The sequence below is a fragment of the Simochromis diagramma genome, unplaced genomic scaffold (assembly GCF_900408965.1).
Source record: "Simochromis diagramma unplaced genomic scaffold, fSimDia1.1 OVJJ01000361.1, whole genome shotgun sequence".
Taxonomy (NCBI): domain Eukaryota; kingdom Metazoa; phylum Chordata; class Actinopteri; order Cichliformes; family Cichlidae; genus Simochromis; species Simochromis diagramma.
Genome location: NW_024386860.1, coordinates 463,375 through 479,753, shown reverse-complemented (window position 1 = coordinate 479,753; position 16,379 = coordinate 463,375). Strand labels below are relative to the sequence as shown.

The 16,379-nt window shown below is 38.1% G+C and overlaps 3 protein-coding genes across 6 annotated transcripts; 2 read left to right on the top strand and 1 right to left on the bottom strand.

Moving 5' to 3' along the window:
• Positions 1 to 58: 58 nt before the first annotated feature.
• On the top strand, positions 59 to 2,433 carry hspb6 (heat shock protein, alpha-crystallin-related, b6). 2 transcript variants are annotated; one of them, XM_040029487.1, is made up of 4 exons: positions 59 to 605; positions 702 to 859; positions 1,633 to 1,755; positions 1,837 to 2,433. In XM_040029487.1, exons 2-4 carry the CDS (start codon positions 704 to 706, stop codon positions 1,990 to 1,992), a joined length of 435 nt encoding a protein of 144 aa, XP_039885421.1. In that variant the 5' UTR covers positions 59 to 605; positions 702 to 703; the 3' UTR covers positions 1,993 to 2,433. The 2 variants fall into 2 exon arrangements, with proteins under 2 accessions (XP_039885421.1, XP_039885420.1); XM_040029486.1 differs by having other exon boundaries at positions 111 to 605; positions 1,834 to 2,433.
• Positions 2,341 to 7,159, bottom strand: proser3 (proline and serine rich 3). Of its 2 annotated transcripts, XM_040029480.1 has the most exons (14): positions 6,958 to 7,159; positions 6,614 to 6,630; positions 6,429 to 6,537; positions 6,065 to 6,336; positions 5,746 to 5,894; positions 5,547 to 5,650; positions 4,954 to 5,039; positions 4,750 to 4,883; positions 4,423 to 4,652; positions 3,844 to 4,346; positions 3,601 to 3,745; positions 3,031 to 3,202; positions 2,697 to 2,778; positions 2,341 to 2,506 (listed from the first exon to the last, which is right to left on the bottom strand). In XM_040029480.1, exons 1-14 carry the CDS (start codon positions 7,075 to 7,077, stop codon positions 2,455 to 2,457), a joined length of 2,175 nt encoding a protein of 724 aa, XP_039885414.1. In that variant the 5' UTR covers positions 7,078 to 7,159; the 3' UTR covers positions 2,341 to 2,454. The 2 variants fall into 2 exon arrangements, with proteins under 2 accessions (XP_039885414.1, XP_039885415.1); XM_040029481.1 differs by having other exon boundaries at positions 6,614 to 7,078.
• A 1-nt stretch (position 7,160) lies between these two features.
• On the top strand, positions 7,161 to 12,167 carry lin37 (lin-37 DREAM MuvB core complex component). Of its 2 annotated transcripts, none has more exons than XM_040029485.1 (9): positions 7,161 to 7,565; positions 7,780 to 7,855; positions 7,943 to 7,993; positions 8,138 to 8,167; positions 8,442 to 8,527; positions 8,657 to 8,817; positions 10,108 to 10,239; positions 10,371 to 10,441; positions 11,839 to 12,167. In XM_040029485.1, the coding sequence occupies exons 1-9, from the start codon at positions 7,532 to 7,534 to the stop codon at positions 11,924 to 11,926; spliced, it is 729 nt and encodes a 242-aa protein (XP_039885419.1). In that variant the 5' UTR covers positions 7,161 to 7,531; the 3' UTR covers positions 11,927 to 12,167. The 2 variants fall into 2 exon arrangements, with proteins under 2 accessions (XP_039885419.1, XP_039885417.1); XM_040029483.1 differs by having other exon boundaries at positions 7,940 to 7,993.
• The last annotated feature ends 4,212 nt before the right edge of the window (positions 12,168 to 16,379 follow it).

The following is a 16,379-nucleotide window of genomic DNA, read 5'->3' as shown; positions in this document are numbered from 1 at the left end:
AGTAATATGCAATCTAAATGTATTTTATGTTTACATTATATTGCTAAAGGTCTAAAAAACCTCATAACTATGGGGAAGGACAGTGGTTTACTGGTAGTACACGTGCTGTAGCATGTGTTTAGCACGCCCCTGCTGTCACTGTCCGTCTGGTGTCAACCAACAAGGGTTAACGTCGTCTTTTGAATTTATTTTTGGACAAACCTTCCTTGACAACCAACCTTAGGCATACAGCTCTTAACAGCTTTGATAATTACACATGAATAGTCCGCGTTGGTGCCACTGACCGTGTAAAAAGGCTGCATGCTGTAACTTTGATAATGGCCAATAACAACGTTAATTAACAATAAGCCTGCAACAGCTGTGTCACTCTCAAAATAATAGGCCTACACGTTTATCTGTGACCATGCTGGAACACCCAAGGGTACGCAGTCCAGAACATAACAGAAGCAAGGTGTCCCAGGATGAATTCCCAACTTATTATGCAACTCCACTATAAAACACGCGGCACGCAACAAGCCAGTCTCATCCAGGAGCCGAGAGAAGCACAGAGAACACAAGCGCTGTAACTAGAGCTCTCCTTTCCACTCCAGAGAATTTAAGCAAAGGTAACTGCTCAGTGCTTTATGTCTTGTAGCCTCGGGTGCTGTAGGCTTAACTGCTGTTTAGTCAGCTCTTGATTTTTCAAACTTTGTGCCTACTAGAAATGGACTTCATCCTGCCACCCACTATGCCAGCTGGTGGTATCCCCTGGGAGAAGGTTTTACCACCTCTTATTCCACGGCTCAACGGGACTTATGGACAATATAATTGGTCCCCAAAATTAATCATTCCAGAGACTGATAATGCCAGCTCTGCAGAGGTAGGTCACTTAATTTATTTACATTTTATACTAACATATGTTAGTATAAATTGTCCATGGTTCTCATTTTAACTCATTTTACACTGTGAACCACATACCCACTTAAGGTCAGGCTGTGGTGTAAAACCTTTGAAACTCCCCTTTCTGTCAATGTAAAGAGGTTTAACCAGCAGATATCCCTGATTTATCTTAGTATAAGAAAAAAAAAAGAATTTAAACAATACATCTGATAAAGAAATCCTGCTGTAGTAAATGTAAGACATCTGTCATCAAGGCTCTTAAATTGTAAAAATTTAATGTGTAAAATTACAGAAAGAGTCCTGGTTGCTCATTGCACAGACTGTCCTGTAATAGTAACACTTTTTGCTTATTCATAGATTTATTTATTTTTAATACTTTAGTGCAGAAATAATGGCCTGGGGGAGGTATTTATCAGGAGTAAAAGCTGTTAAACCACCAAAAATACAGGTAAAAGTACACAAAAAAAGTATCCCCTCCACATTTTCAAAAGAAGTTCAGCGGATCAGACTGGAGTCTTTGTCAGGCCAATTCTGGCCCCTGGACATGTTTGACAACCCCTGGCTTAAAGTAAAAGGAAAAAAAAGGAGTCCTTTACATTTTTCTGAGCTTTCAGTCAGATCCACGTCTTATTGAAAAGCTGTTTTCAGTTTCCCCACACTGAAATATGGTTAAGGATATCTACTGAGTGCAGGCTGCTGTAAGGAACTTTATGTCTTGTTTAATCATGCAGAAGTGTTGACTCCTGTTGTTAGGTGACCTGTGATGACAGCGGATTTACAGTTCAAGTTGATGTGAAACATTTCAACCCAGAGGACCTGATCGTCAAAGTCATAGGAGACTTTGTAGAAGTGCAAGGAAAGCATGAAGAGAGAAAGGTTGGTATGCTGAGGTACATGGATATTTTTTCTCCATTTTTGTGCTACACATCTCACTTTTCATCTCTTTTATGTTAGAAGGATGGTCCTGGATTTACAACACGGCAGTTTAACCGTCGCTACCGCATTCCAAAGGGAGTGGACACCATGGCTTTGGAGTCAGCGGTCTCTCCAGATGGGATCCTTATCATATCTGCACCTATGCTGCACACTCAGAGCTACACACCTCTTACTTAAATTGCATTAACAGACGACACTAAAACCTCTGCCATCCTTACCGTACACAAAAATAAATCAGCGGAAGCCTTTATGGTCACACTGACAAAAATGGCAATAACTTCAAGCTCCTGCGCTCCCAGCAGAACTTGGTATGTGCCAAAACACCCATCTGCTCTGTTCCTGGCACAGTTCTAATGTTCCCTGCACTCCAAGGTTTGTATATACTGCTCTGCTAGTACTCAATGTTACATAATGTTTCAAGTAACCACTCTACTTTGTAAATATTCTCTGTTAGCATTTCCAACTCCTGCTTTTTGTGTGCAACTTTTGTACACGCACAGTGTTGTGAATAATAATCCACCGAGACACATCTCCAACCTTTATTGTAGAAAAATGTCCTCAAAAATATAAATTAACTTTATTTCTTTATAAAATAAAAAATAAATAAATGTGACTACACAAACTGTCTCTTGATGTTCTTCAAGTAACTTGTTGCTCTTCCACAAATTCATTTAAGATGGAGTCCACCTCACTAACAAAAAAACAAACAAACAAAACAACAACAACATAAAAAAAAAAATCATTCTTTTTCTGGCAATCGACTCTATTTACATGACTGCCAATTGATTCCAATAGATTATAAGAAAAAATTAATGCTAGAAATATAAACAGGAAAGGATTCTAATCATTACAGTAATGGTGATAATCTAATTCAGTTTTACCTGATCTGCTCCTTCACCCATTTTCTCTGTTTGCGAAGAACTTGTAACAAAGGATCATCTCCAAACTCTTTTTCATCCGAATCTAAAACAAAAAGTTTAATCTGAGTGAGAGGACAGATACTACAATATTATAAGCTTATGCTTAAAAAAGGATTGAGATAACAGTTTTTTTTCTATGTTATTTCCCATAACACAAAAAAATACACCAACAAAAAAAAACTGCTGTAGGGTTTTTGAACTAAAAAGTTAAAATATGGGAAAAAGCATCTATTTATGTAATCACCGCAGCTGTTTACGGGCTAAAGACTGGTGCCTTTTGCCACCATAAGCTTACCTTCGGCCTCTTGCAGCAGCTGTGAAATGACCTCCATAGAGTTCAGGGCATTGCTTGGAGGAATTGGCGGTGGTGAAGGTGCAGAGACGGTGCAGGAAGGAGAATCAGATGAAACAGGAATCTTTTTTGGAGAAGAGGAATCCACCGTAGGAAACAGTACCTCTGAAACTACCTGTTAAGGTCAAATGAAAACACCCCAGTTAATGCATATTAATTACCTTGATCACATTGAACCTTATGACTAGTGTGGCATCTAAAAAAAGATGTGCAGACATGCATAGTGAAGGTAGACCTGTAATTATATTCAATAAAAACTTGTGTGTATTTTATTTAAATATTTCATATACAGTCTTCTAAAGACCAGATCTGTCGGTGGCCTTTACAAATGATTAATTAAGATTTGTAAACAATCATAAATTGCCAAAGTCTGAGAACAAACACACAGCTTTCTTTCACTTTATCAAATATACTGCAGAGATGTCACAAATGTGGGAGAAGAGAAAAACCAGAAAAGAATAAGTTCAGTGTTATTTCAAATAAAGAAATAACACTGAACATTTGCATGTTTACCTGTCCTAATGCATTGCGGATAGGAGATGGTGGTGGTTCATGATCACCAGCACAGCTTTCACTGGGAAGCTCCTCTCTTCTCTCTGGTTGATGCTGCTCTTTACATGATGTGACCTTTTTGGGAAGCTTTTGATGTAATGAAATCCTGTTTGTGAAGAATAAATCCCACAAAATGTTAACGGTATCAAACACATATTTTTATCACTAAGACTTTTAAACAGTGCCCATATTTCAATAATTCACCTTGCTGATTTCTTTTGCTGTCTAGCGAGTGCTGCTTCCTCCTTCCCATTTACCTCTGATTGCTTCATCCCCATTTTCTTTTTCTTGTTCTTCTCAGACATTTTTTGGTGATCAGGCCACTCTCTCTCAGATGGCGCAGGTAGAGTGAGTGACACGCGTTCACAAAGAGTTAATTCTCCAAGGCTTTCAGGGACTTGGGTCTTTTTGTGAAGAACTTTGGTTTGTGACTCGTCTAACCTTTGTGAAATGCTCTGGTGCACTTTGGCATGAGATGACTGGATGGGACATGGCAAGACGTCACAGAGAAAATGCATGTGGGAAGGAACATGGGCAATGCTCTGCGGCTGAGGGACTGAACCAGAAACATTGATGGTGGGGAATAGCGAAGGGCCTGGAGCTGGGGGACAGAACCTCTGGGCCTCAGTGGTTTCTGGCTGGGCAGCAGTGATGTGTGAATGAGTATCTCTTTGTGAGAATTGAGGGGGTTGGGTACCCTGCTGTTCCTGAAGAGCAAATTAATGTTATTCTGTAAATTTGTGCAAAGAATATGGATAATATAACAAACAGTTTGATTCCAACCTTGTAAGCTTGTTCACTGATGGAGGGATAGCTTAACCTCATGGACTGCCAACCAAATGCATGAGGACTCGAGGCTTGCACAGACAGGGGCCTCTCTCTGGCTTGTTCCATTTTCCTCCTTAAACGCCACTGGAACAATACGTCTTCCTCTGGACGGGTAGGAGGCACCAAAGAAGGCATGACAGATTTTTGGAAGGACACACCATGAGCTGAGTCTGAGCTGGCCTTTGCTGTAAATGTTAACACACAGTTTAAAACACAGCAGCACGCAAAATAGAATCTGTCTATAAATAACAAAAGGTATTCTAGTCCACACTCTTCCCCTACCAGTAGTATTTTTGAATAAACTGGGAATCAAAGGTTGCTTCACTGGCTCATCTATACTGATGGGAGAGGAGAAATCTGAGCATCCCAGCCCCTCTGAGCTGACAGGGACAGATCCATCACTCACAGAACATTCACTGTTAGAAAAAAAAAAAGTTACTACAACTGAAGCCATTTATCTTTAATATTGCTCAACAGTTTTCATACCCCCTCAGAAGAAGTCTGCTGGCCTTTTCTTGAAGGTGCAGGATCTCCCTGTCATCAAATTCACCCTGTGATGTGTCGGACAAAAGCTGGGAAACAAAAAACATGTTTTTTCATATAAAGACTTGCAATACCGTGTAAATAAATCCTCCCAAATAAATAAATAAATAAATAAACACGTTTGCAGGATTTTAATTAAAAGGGTGATGCATTTGTTCTTAGCAGGCTGAACAACGTGTCAAATCTGGTTGCATAAACGGCGACTTCCCAGGCATTTAATAAACACATAGACTTCCAAATGGAGTGTGGTGCTGAAATGGAAATGTTTATATGCAAACTTAGTCGGAATAAAGTGTTGCTTCTGCAGACAATCAGAATCCCAGGCACTTTGGACATGTGTGGTGTAAATCAAGGGACAATGTAAACCCTATAATCCACTGTGACGGCATACACAAACAATAAAAACTGAATAATTGGTGGTGCCTTTCCCCCCCATCTTATGGATCTGTTATTTTTTTTCAAGAAACCGAAGCAGATTTGCTACAAAAATTGATAAATTATGGCTTATTTCTTCTTAGCTTATAAATACAACTCACACTATTGGATCCTCTGTAGGGAGAAGGGGATCTGTTATGGTCACGCCGTGCAGATGGATCATAAAGAGCAGCATCCTGGTCCTCTTTCAGAAGTTGGATAACATCTTTTCAGAGAAATGCAGTACACAGAAAGATTTGATAGAATTAAGCAGCTGGTAACGAGGAATAAAATACACCAATGACCATAAATATAGTGCACCTTCGTCTGTTGTTTTAGTTGGTGTTGAACTGCTGAGAGATGAATGTGACATCCACCAAAAAGGTGCCTGCTCTTCTCCACTGGCAGAAGCCACCTGATGGCGCTCCTCTCGACTCTGTGGCCGACCATGGCGAAAACGCTCTACATATCTGACAAAGCAAAGGTCAGATTTAGTTAAAAGAAGTCACATGCAAAATGAAATAAAAATAATCTAGGTCACTATGACATTGTCATCTAATCATGAAAAATTGTCCCATTGTCACTGTGAAACTATTTTTTAGTTCTGTTTAAGAAAATTACAGAAGGCATTAAAACATACTTTGCCAGCATAGAATCCTCCTGGCATCCTTGAACTTGGGAAACACTGAAATTCCCCATTTTTCCAGATTGTTTGGGTTCGTCCATGTCAGATAAGGCAGTATTTCTATCAGGAGAGAATTCAAAGACAGTGGAGGCCTGGGACTCTTTAAGAACAGGTTGTCCATCAATGGAGGAAAAACGGTCATGCTTCTTAGACTGCTGCTGGCTCTCTCGGTTTAGATTATGTAACTTTGTTCTGGATTGCTGGTTTAAACGTACAGGACTTAGTGTCTGCAAGAAGAACAAAAAGGATATATATATATATCACAATGAGAATCTGTTTTTCCTGCAGTATATTAAGTGTTTTTGAAAATAAAACATACAGTTTTTTTCTCTTTCTTTGAAAGGGGTTGGTTGCTGGATGGGTGGTAGTGTGCCGTCCTCACTTTCGGTGCTGGTGGGAAGGGATTCTGCTTTGTGAGCACAGGTCCACTGTAAGAAGAACACATATTACTAACTATAACTTCTTCTGTTTAGGGTGCTACAAAATGTGTCATTAGATCCTCACCTGGAATTCATAGCAACCTTTGGAGGTGACCGATGAGACATCAACGACCACAAGAAAGCACACACAGTTTCAACGTGGGCTTGGTTTACCTCGTGCACCCCAAATCATATCTGGACTGAGGTGTTAATCTGAGTGGGTTACTTAGCTAACAAAAAGACGATGCCCCCATTACTAAACTCTTCCGAGTTTACTTGTCTACACACAAAGTTACTTCAAATGCCAGAAATTCCCTTTAAGAATATAAATTACGCTTCTCCGTTAGGCTCTATGAACATCTATTTATCATTCAAATTTAACGTTCTGACTAAAAACATAGTAACTTCGCGTTTATTTTACAAACCCACCACATTCTCGATGAAAGTGGAAGAGAGCTTTTGTTGTGTATCCCGAACGTTATTTACTACACGACATACAGCCAATAGGGAACGAATTAAAAATGATTGATATAACATTTGACCAATCATATAGACGGCCCGGTTTGCACAGGCACCAATCAGCTAATAGGAAATTGGCAGCGCGCGGAAGAGGAAAGTCTAGTAAGGGTATGCGTTTGTCAAAAATAAGCTAAGTTAGCAACAGTAGTTTGGCCATTACTCCACAAACCTTGGTATAAATCATAAACGACTATTGTGCTGTATCTTTCTATTAACTATATGGAAGTCGATAGGGATAACCGTTATTTGCTTAATGGTTTTAATAGCTAAACGTAAATAACGTTATATAGCTTAACTGTTAACCAGTGGTTACGGCTAATGCAGCTAACTGGTTGTAAACGGTACTACACAGCTAGCTTGGCTAACGGCGCCATTAGCAAGGAATCAAACATAATTTATTGTAAATCTAAATAATCGAAACAGCAAAAGTGTGGTTTTAAAAGTCCGTCAGTTCCCACGGGGTGTTTATAGAAAGGCGGACACAATGCAACACGTCAAGATCAAGACGGAAAGGCCAGGTACCAGCAGCTCTCAATATTTCCTGAAAACGTTTCAGATTTTCCAAATTTTTGTGTGGTATAAATTCTTGTGATTGTTTTGGAGTACATTCGCTTGTAAACTTGAGTGGTTCGGATTATACAGGATTCTTAAAAGCTAATTAATACAGGTGGCGAGTGTCACCTAAAGTGAGTATTGTTGTTGTCATTAATTATTTCATTATTACTTTTGCAGACTTAGACGGGGCTGGTGCACGCAGCAAATTAGAAGCTGTCTTAAAGGGACTGGTAGAGAAGAGTGAAAATGAAAGGTTAGCAAAATTAATTGTTTAGCATATAATTATTACAGAATCGATTTATTCTTAATAACAAAACTAATATAAAGATGTTTTCAGCAGGGAACAAAATGAAGGTGATCCAGGAAAATTGTCAGCAGACTCTTTGAACAAGTATGGACCAGTGATTTTGGTTTTATTTAGTTTTTAATGATCTGCTAATATAATATTTTACAATTGGGTGTGCTGATTCAATGATTTTATTTAAACATTTATTTTTTAATTGCAATTTATGCATATTCCACCTGTTGTCTCTAGGGATTTATCGCCAACATCGGCTGGAAAAAGGCAAGTGTTTATGTTTTAATTAAACTTGACTTGTCAGTAACTTTTTTTCTATTTAGTAAGTAAAATTTTATTTATATAGCACCTTCCAAAACAAAGATCACAAAGTGCTTCACAAAGAAATACCAGGGCATTCAAAACAGGGTATATTTAGACTTTTTTTTTATCTGTTTGTCTGGAAATGAAAATATAATTTTACGTAAATTGTATGAGAAATTACTTTGAATCTCTTTTAAGCTCCAAAAATATATTACTTAAAAAAACATTTCTTTTGCAGACCATCGGCTCGATTTCCACAGCACCGGAGAAAGAAGCGAAAAGAGATGGATGAGAGCATTCCAGAAAGCAATCAGCATAAGCAAAGTAAATGAATGAAAAATGATTGGAATTTTTCTTTGATGTACCTTGGTTACTGTGTAACCATCTTGTCTGTTGCACTTGTGACCATTTTCTTACCTTTAATTAATTTTTCTCTTGTTCTGCCTTTACTAGATGCTTACGTTATTAAGTTGTTTGACCGCAGTGTAGATCTGGCTCAGTTCAACACCGCCACCCCACTGTATCCTATCTGCCGTGCATGGATGAGGAATAATCCTTCCGTTCGAGAACCAGCTGCTTCCCCCAGCTCCCCACAGAGCATGGTAGAGGAAGAGGTGGGGTCATAAATGGATAAGATGCTGGAGCTTTTATTCAAATGTACAACCAACAAATGCACAAAAAAACACAGGGGCACATTGATTTAAATTTAAACTTATCTCTTACATCTACGGTAACTTAAAATGAGGTCTTTTAAATTTTGCTAATGTGGAACTTTGCAGGGTAGAGTGTAAGGGCCCTTTCTCATAGGATGTGGCACGCGCAGCTCTGCGCTCTTAACCCCATTCATTTCTGTTGCTTGCGCCACACATTAACGTTGTACCGCTGTGCCAACCAAAGCTCTGAGCAAAGCACAGCCCAAGCGTGCCAGCGAGGGGTACTCATGCATGCAGCGGTCAAAGTTCAAACAAGTTGGACTTTGACCACTGCGTGTTGTGACTTACCTTCACGTGACCAATAGAAACGATGCCTACAGCTGCTCTAAGTTTAACCAAATAATGAAGGGAAACATTCTGTGCGTATCTGAGTTCTGTGAATTTTTTGGCACAGGTTTATGTGCATATATAGGGATCTATAGAGCCTTTGAGTAAGTAATTCATTTCAACGACTCTGGGGGCCTAAGAGGAAAGCAGTCTTGAGGAAACGACACACTCTTCACTAGTAGGATAGTTACAAAGCTTGTTCTTTATGAATGAGCACATTTTTTTTATTTTAATTAAACATCTTGCAGACGATATGTCAGAGACAAGTCAGAGACATACATGTTTTGAAATGAAAAGGAGCAGACGTATCTAGTATGTGTAGAGCGGCCACAAAAGATGACACACAATCAGGGCGCAGTAACCAGTGCAACACAAATTTGGGGTCCTTCGCTCTAGTTAGCAGTTAGCACAGGTCATGCCACATCTACTATTAAAGGGTCTTATCTCTTTTGCAGTCTCATAATTTGATTATTATTAATATTTCACAAGGTCTAATGTAATTAAATTAATTGTTTTCAAAGTAACTGCAGTACGCTGTGTGCCAAACTATTGTCTCCTTTTGTTTTCCCTAGTGCAAATGTAACTGACTTGTTACACATGTTTTAATCAACGTTATCTGAATAAGACATAATGAAACTGTTTTTAATGGATGATCCCTACGGTGACAATATTTTTGAGTGAGGTTGTTTGTGAGAGGAAATGGTGCATAAAATGTATTTGAAACCTGATTGAATCTGATTGTGTACTCGTACTTTTGTTTTAGTCAATGCCTCCCCAAAAACAAAATGGCATGTTATGGCATCAATAAGTATTGTTATTGGAAATAAGCGTTTAGCAGTAATCTTTTTTTTTTTTTTGCCCTAGGTTACAGACACAATCAACGGTAAAGGTCAGAATGTGTACCGACTTCCTCCTCCGACCGCCTGTCCAGTCAACTCCTCTGGTGAACCCATCAATCTCAGGATCCCGCCTACTGAAAAACCAACTGTTACCAAGGTTCTTGTATAATATGCCTTTCACCAAAGTTATTGCATTGTGATTTGTTTAATTTTACAGATCTGTTCATACATGAAGGTCTTCAGGTAGTAAGACAAAACCATGAATTTTAACTACCTCTCTTTTCACAGTTGACAGATGTTGCTGTGTCAGGTTCTCTCATATGTGACCACATGGAACGTTGGAAAAAGATAAGGCAAAAGTGTGTTTTTCTTGAAAAGTCAGTTATGACAAAAAATAATATGTTCTTGGTTTGAAATGATTTAGTCACACACTGTAAACAACCTACTTTGTTCAAGGCTTCACCTCTGGACGTACTTATTCAGATGTTATTAATTTCACCAACTCTTTAGGGAGAAAGGGGTGTAACACTAATGACCAGGTACAAATGAGTGAAGGCAAACGTCAAATCTTTTAATGGATAATGAAAAGTTTTTACAGTGTGATTTACCACAAGAGGACAGCAACAGGCTGAATAGAGCTAACAAAGAAATGAATAAATGAGGCTATGAGCTGTTTTGACTAACTGTGGAAATCCAAATTATAAGATTAATAGAGGATGTAATACATGTTTAAAATAATAAATTAATATTTAATCGTCTAAACATAAACATAAATAGCATTTTATTTTTTTTTAAACAAAAAACTATTTTTTCCTTGTTATGTCAAGGTGTCAGCTCAGCATAGAGCTGTGTGTGGTACTGTGGTACAACCAATGTGCCTGTGAAGTAAAACTGCCTCACAAAAACAACATTTGTCAATAACAGACGGTGTAGTTATTCTATGCCTTTTTTTAATATAAAGGATTTTAAGTATTCCTGAAAGACACCTATATGTTATCTGATCAGATTTGGGCTCAAACAGGTGGATTTGTGAAGTTAGTCATTGCACCTTTCACAGTTTGATTTCACAGCTTGTGCAAAGCCAGCCAGTCAGCATGTTCAGTGACTCTAGAAAGTCAAAAGAAAGAAAGAAAAGATAAAACAAGGGCACAGGTTTTACAATAGACTGAGCCATGGATATTGAAATGTAAAAATATGACCTTCAATAATGCTCAGACTTAAAGTTCATCTGCCAGTGTTTACTCTGTTCAGTGTCTTTGGTGATTGACGAGCTGTCGTCTTGTGGGTATGAAGTAATCTTTGTCATGGGACCCAAAATATAGCTTTGCAAAGTTTGATCCTCCATGAGTGCCACCTGCTGTTTAATAACTTTATTGAATTAAGAAGGGAGACTAAACAGTAAAATTTAGTATGTGTCTGTTTCATTTGGAAACAGCTGGATAAAAGGAGCGATCACAGTTGAGCAGTTGTGGGAAAATTACTTCAAAAGGCTGGCTCATAAAAATTGAACATTTAGCCCACCTCTGAACTGCCATTCCTCCTCCTTCTAATATTGTTATTGCTGGATGAAAACTGTGTATGAATTTTCAGTTAGAAATGTTCAAAATCAGATTTTGTTATGTAGCAAGCATCATGTATGAAAATTTTTATGAATCTTTTAAGAAGGAAAATAATATAATTTCAGTTTATTTCAATGAAAAGGTAAAAGGTGCACAATTAAACTATTTCTTTTTTTTTTCTTTCTTTTTTTCCATAGATGGAAGGAGTGCTCCAACAAGAATCAATTAAGATACAGTGAGAGCATAAAGGTCCTTAAGGAAATGAAGGAGCTCTATGATCACTGACTGGCTACTCTGTAGCTCTACAGTACAGAGAGGACTTTGTTGGAAAGAAGCAGTCAGTGCTTGAATGCACCTGTTTCTACACAGTCTGACTCATAGAAAAGCGTGTACATTTTTTTAAATTAATTTGTAAAAATCTAGAGTATACGTCTAACTGTTTCATCAGTAGTACTTTCCAGACACAATGACTTGTAAAATCTCAAGATTAATGAAATGTGTATTAAAGTGCTTTAATATAAATCTCTTCCACTTTTAGTTTTACTTCTTTAATCTTGGCATGTGTTGACGAGCATCCTGCAGGTAATGAGGTATATATCATGACTCATTCTTTCATTTGTATTCACGTCACACTTATAATAGTCATTGATGAAGTACCAAAACCTGCTTATGTCTTAAAATTTGCATGTCATTTTGTATAGAGTAAAATACACAACTGTGCAAAATTCTTGAGCCACTTTTCATAACTTTATATTTTGGACTCTCTTAGGCAAGCTTTCTTGTCATTTCTTTAAGTAGTCTCCAGGTGTAGTTCTCCAGGCTTCTTGAAGAACATTCAAAGCTCTGCTTGGGATGTTAGCTGTCTTTTTCATCTGTTCACTGTCAAGATGATCCCACATTGCTTCAATATTGCTGAGATCTGAGTTCTGGTGAGGTCAGTTCCAGTGCCAACAGTTTTTTTTTTTTGTTTGTTTTTTTGTTTGTTTTTTCTATCCAGGTATGCTTTTACTGTTACTTTTATCATGCTGAACAATAAAGCTATGGGAATTGCATGCTTTCCAGGTGATATTGCAAGGCGGATCAAAATTTCATGGCACATTTCTGCGTTCATGTTTCAGTTTTGACAAGATCGTCACGGCTACTGGTGGTAATGCAGCACCAAGCCATGGCGGGGCCTCCACTGTGTTTTCTATGCTGAGTGGCTAGAAACACTGTTGTGAGACTCTAGGCCCCCGTCCATGAATATTGACGACCATTTGAACATAAAATGTTCAAATTTGGATTCTTTACTTTGTAAGACCTGTTGTCACTGTTGTTCCTTTTCAGTCTAGTTTTTGTCTAATTTGGCATACCTCTGCCTTTTATCCCTACTTCCCTTCCTTAAGGACTGCTTCTGACAGCTACCCTTACACTGAGACCATTTCTGATGAAGTTTCAGTGAACAGTAGATGGATCAACTGAAGGGTCCAATACATCTCTCGGGTCCTGTGTCAGGTCTTTGCTCGATGTTTTCCACCAGTTTTTTAAAGACATGACTGTTCATCTTCTGGAAAAAGCCTATTTACATCTGCCAATTCATTATTTTTTATTTTTACTTTTAAGGACAAATAATATCACATCTATATCTCACATCTATAGTTCAGAATATCTTAGTTCAGAATAACTTGCCAGCTGCAGTTCTTTTGCAAGACTTTGGCACTCACAAGCACAATTACACGGACACCTAAGAGAGGTGAATGGGAAGAATAGCGTGTTTGTTCTGAATCAGTGTGGTGCTTTATTATGTGTTAACCAGTTAACCAGGTTCAAGCACAAGGTTGCTTATAAGTGTGCTTGGTGTCAGTGCCCCTTTAGGCCAAAGGTCAATGATTGACTTTATAGTTTTGTCATCTGAGGCCTTGTGGATACTTGGGTAATGTGACTAGCAATGGTGAACTGGATTACATGATGGTGAAGGCTGTCTGACCTGGAAAATCTAAATGGGGAAAATTTAGGAGTGTCTGGCAGATGGCCCAGTCCATAGGTTTTTCACTCCATGTTTAAGACCTCTATTGCAGAGCCAGCAAGCAGAGGTTGTATTTATAAAGTTATTGGTGCCTGTTGTGTTGGCAACCTAAGGATGAGATGTACTGCTAGGTACTAGTGGTTTACACTGGTCAGGGTAAAGAAGGAGGATTTCTAGGCCTGGTTGACCCTTGGATCTTCTGAAGCAGCAGATGGGTAGTGAAGGGCCAAAAGGGCTGTGGTTTCTGAATTAACAGAAGTAAAAACTTGTGTGAGTAGGTCAGGAGGACTTTCAGCTTACCTCAAGGAGATTCTGACAAACTGTTGGGTTAATACCACAAGAAAAAAAGGGCTTTATTCAGGTCATGTATGGTCAGTGAGGACAGTTGCTGACAAAGACTGTGGAAAGATAACTTTGAGGAACTCCAATTCCCAATCAAAATATCCTCTATGAAGAGGGCAGAGGTTGCTGAGAAGCTCCCCAGTGGCAAGGTGCAAGGTTTGGATTGAGATTCCTCTCGGGATGCTAAAGGCTCTGGGCATTGTCGGTTCTTGAGACCACTTGTGACCTTGGTCACAAGGTGGCAGCATTGTGAAATACAGTAGTTAGAATGTGCACATTGGTCTATTCCGGGCTGGGGCATTTTTGGTCTAGGCAGCCCATCATGATTGTATTTTGTAACTTTGTAATATAGTGTGTTATTTAATTTACTTTAGTTACTGTTCTTACTGACTTGGAGCAACTGTGACCAGTGATTCCTCTGGGATTAATAAAGTACTCTGATTCTGATAGATTAAAATTAAAATTTTCCAATTTCAAATAGATTGATGAAAAGACAGTGAGGGCTTCTAGTACTACTGTTGTTGGTGCATCCCGAACAGCTAACTTCGCATAATCGGACACATTTTTCTTCATCTACTTTTAATTTTGTTTTCTTGTTTGCATTTTTATTAATACCTTTTCACTTTTAAATTTTTTTTCCATCTTTATCAACTACTTCTTCCACGCTAAATTCTGTTCTACCAGGTGTTCTACAAGGATTATATATTTATTCATATTTGTGTGTGGACTGGATCATGTGCTTGTGAGTCTTCAAAAGTTACACACACATCACGGCACACATTTGTCAAGCTTAGTTTATCTTGTGGATTATATTGTACGCATTCTTCTCCTTTCTTAAAGGATGGTCCAGTGTATCCCATGCTAAAGGAAGCAATCAAGAGAGCGATGAAGTTCATCCCACAGTAAAAATACATGCAATTAGTAGGGTTATGTTAATTGATGGCTCTAAATTGCCCATAGGTGTGAATGTGAGTGCAAATGGTTGGCTGTTTGTGTTAGCCCTGTGAAAGACTGGCCATATACCAACGGTGTACCTTGCCTCTGTGTGTTACAGTTCAGTATTGATTCTCGTGTTAGGCAAATGCTCTTTAAAACTCTTTTTTAGCAAAAACATTTCAATGTTTTTTATCTTTTAGTCTTAGAGTGGTAATCAAACTGATGAGTATCTTTTTATTTGCAGTGTTAAAAAAGTGAAAAAAAAGTGCAATAAGTGTTAATAAATCTATTATTACAGTTTAATGGAAAGTGTTGGGAAGTAACAGAATACATGTACCAGTGTTACATATTTAAATAATAAAATATGAGTAACTGTATTCCGCTACAGTTACCGTTTAAAAAGATTATAATTAGAATACAGTTACTTTGTTGAAATAAATTGATTACACGGCGGTCTTTTCTTGTTTCATATGTTAGCCTATCCCCTCTTTAATTTTGGTAATTCCACGCTTTGTTAGAAACCCAAACAAACACGCAATAAGATGCTCTAATGTAAGCGTCCTGTTAATGTTGCCGGAGTCCGTAACACAATGGACCCGGAGCCAGCACAACAAAGCCAGCAGTGCACGGGCAGGAATGCATTCTCTACTAGGAAATTCTGACACAATTTCACATTTAAAGAAGAAAGGGATGGGCGAAATCTGACTGTTCAATGCAAACTCTGTTTGCCAGCAACCAAGCTGCTCTCAGGGTCAAAAGACTCCAACTTAAAGACACATCTGGAAGCAAGTTCTTTAAAACAAACAAAAACAAAACTAACATTAGTTTACTGCAACTACCTTGTTTTAGTTGTGGTAGCCACCTGGTTATGAGCCACCTCAGTATCTTCGATGTAGTATTGCTGTGTGATTTATTACTATTACTGAAGGCTACTCGGCACTGAGCTAACATTATTAGTTGGCTTTAGCTGAGGTTAGTTCATAATAGACTGCAGACTGTTAGACTTGGTGGATAACTAACAACCTGGTAGCTGCAAATAATCACGTGCAGTTCTGAAAGCAGACAAAAAGAAAACATATTACTGATACAGAAATAGTTTTCTACGCCCACCCTACTGTTGCTCATTTTATATTAATTAATTATATAAATTTATATGTTACTCATATTATATTATTTAAAAATCTAGTTTGTATTGGTATGACGAGTAGCCTTCAGTAATATTAATAAATCACACAGCAATAGTACACTCATGTAGTTGTAAAAAGCATGATAATGTATTAAACAATACAAAATATTCAGGATGTGTTATACTCTCATTGAGTAACTTAACAGAATACGTTACAAATTACATTCTGGGGCATGTATTCTGTAATCAATAGTTTAATAAATTTTTAAAAGTAACCTTCCCAACACTGGAAATGGATGCTGACTACTGAATGCTGGATACTAATAAAC